Genomic DNA, 598 nt, shown 5'->3' on the forward strand with positions numbered 1-598 from the left:
GAAGTTCATATATCAGTGGGAAGAAAAGTTGGGAGTGCAAGTCAATACCGTTCCTATCCACCAGATTTATATTCTGCTGGCGAAGTTTATTTGTTTCACTTTGTGGAAGGAGCCAAGGCGGCTTTTTTCTCCCCTCTTTTCTTCCCCCGGCCTTCCCCCCTTCCCCAGGGCACCCCTCCGCGCGGTCCCTGCCCTGGCCAAGGGCCGCCTCGGGCGCGGAGGGCGGAGAGACTGCCGCCAGGGAGAAATTTCGAAGGCGGAAGGACCCCGAAGCCCCGGCTCTGGGGAACGGTCGGCGGAGCCGGGATGAGGCAGAGGGCGGACAGGCGGTGCTGAGGCACGGCCAAGGGTGAACGAGTCCCATACCACCGGCAATCTCGCCGCACCGACGGACTCGGCCACGCCGCCACCTCGGGTCCCGGGTTGCGCGTTCCCCAGAGCCGGAGGAGCAGAGTGTTGTGCCGGGGACCCGGGGTCCGGGGCGGCTCCATACCCGTGCCCTCGGAGAGAGATCAGCTAGTCCCGCTCCCGTACACCACCCCACGCGGCTCCGGCCGCATGGCAGCTAGCCGTAAGGACGCGAGGCGGCGAGGGCCCC

General features: G+C 65.7%; 1 protein-coding gene across 1 annotated transcript in view; it reads right to left on the reverse strand.

Annotated features, from left to right (window-relative positions):
- The window catches only part of LOC104501294 (doublesex and mab-3 related transcription factor 3-like), a 7,200-nt gene extending 6,709 nt beyond the window's left edge, over positions 1-491 (reverse strand). Inside the window, exon 1 of the mRNA XM_010145083.1 lies at positions 206-491. Coding sequence (XP_010143385.1) covers positions 206-491 — 286 coding nt within the window. The remainder of the gene's footprint in view (positions 1-205) is intronic.
- Positions 492-598: the final 107 nt, after the last annotated feature.

Source organism: Buceros rhinoceros, unplaced genomic scaffold (assembly GCF_000710305.1).
Source record: "Buceros rhinoceros silvestris isolate BGI_N320 unplaced genomic scaffold, ASM71030v1 scaffold21751, whole genome shotgun sequence".
Taxonomy (NCBI): domain Eukaryota; kingdom Metazoa; phylum Chordata; class Aves; order Bucerotiformes; family Bucerotidae; genus Buceros; species Buceros rhinoceros.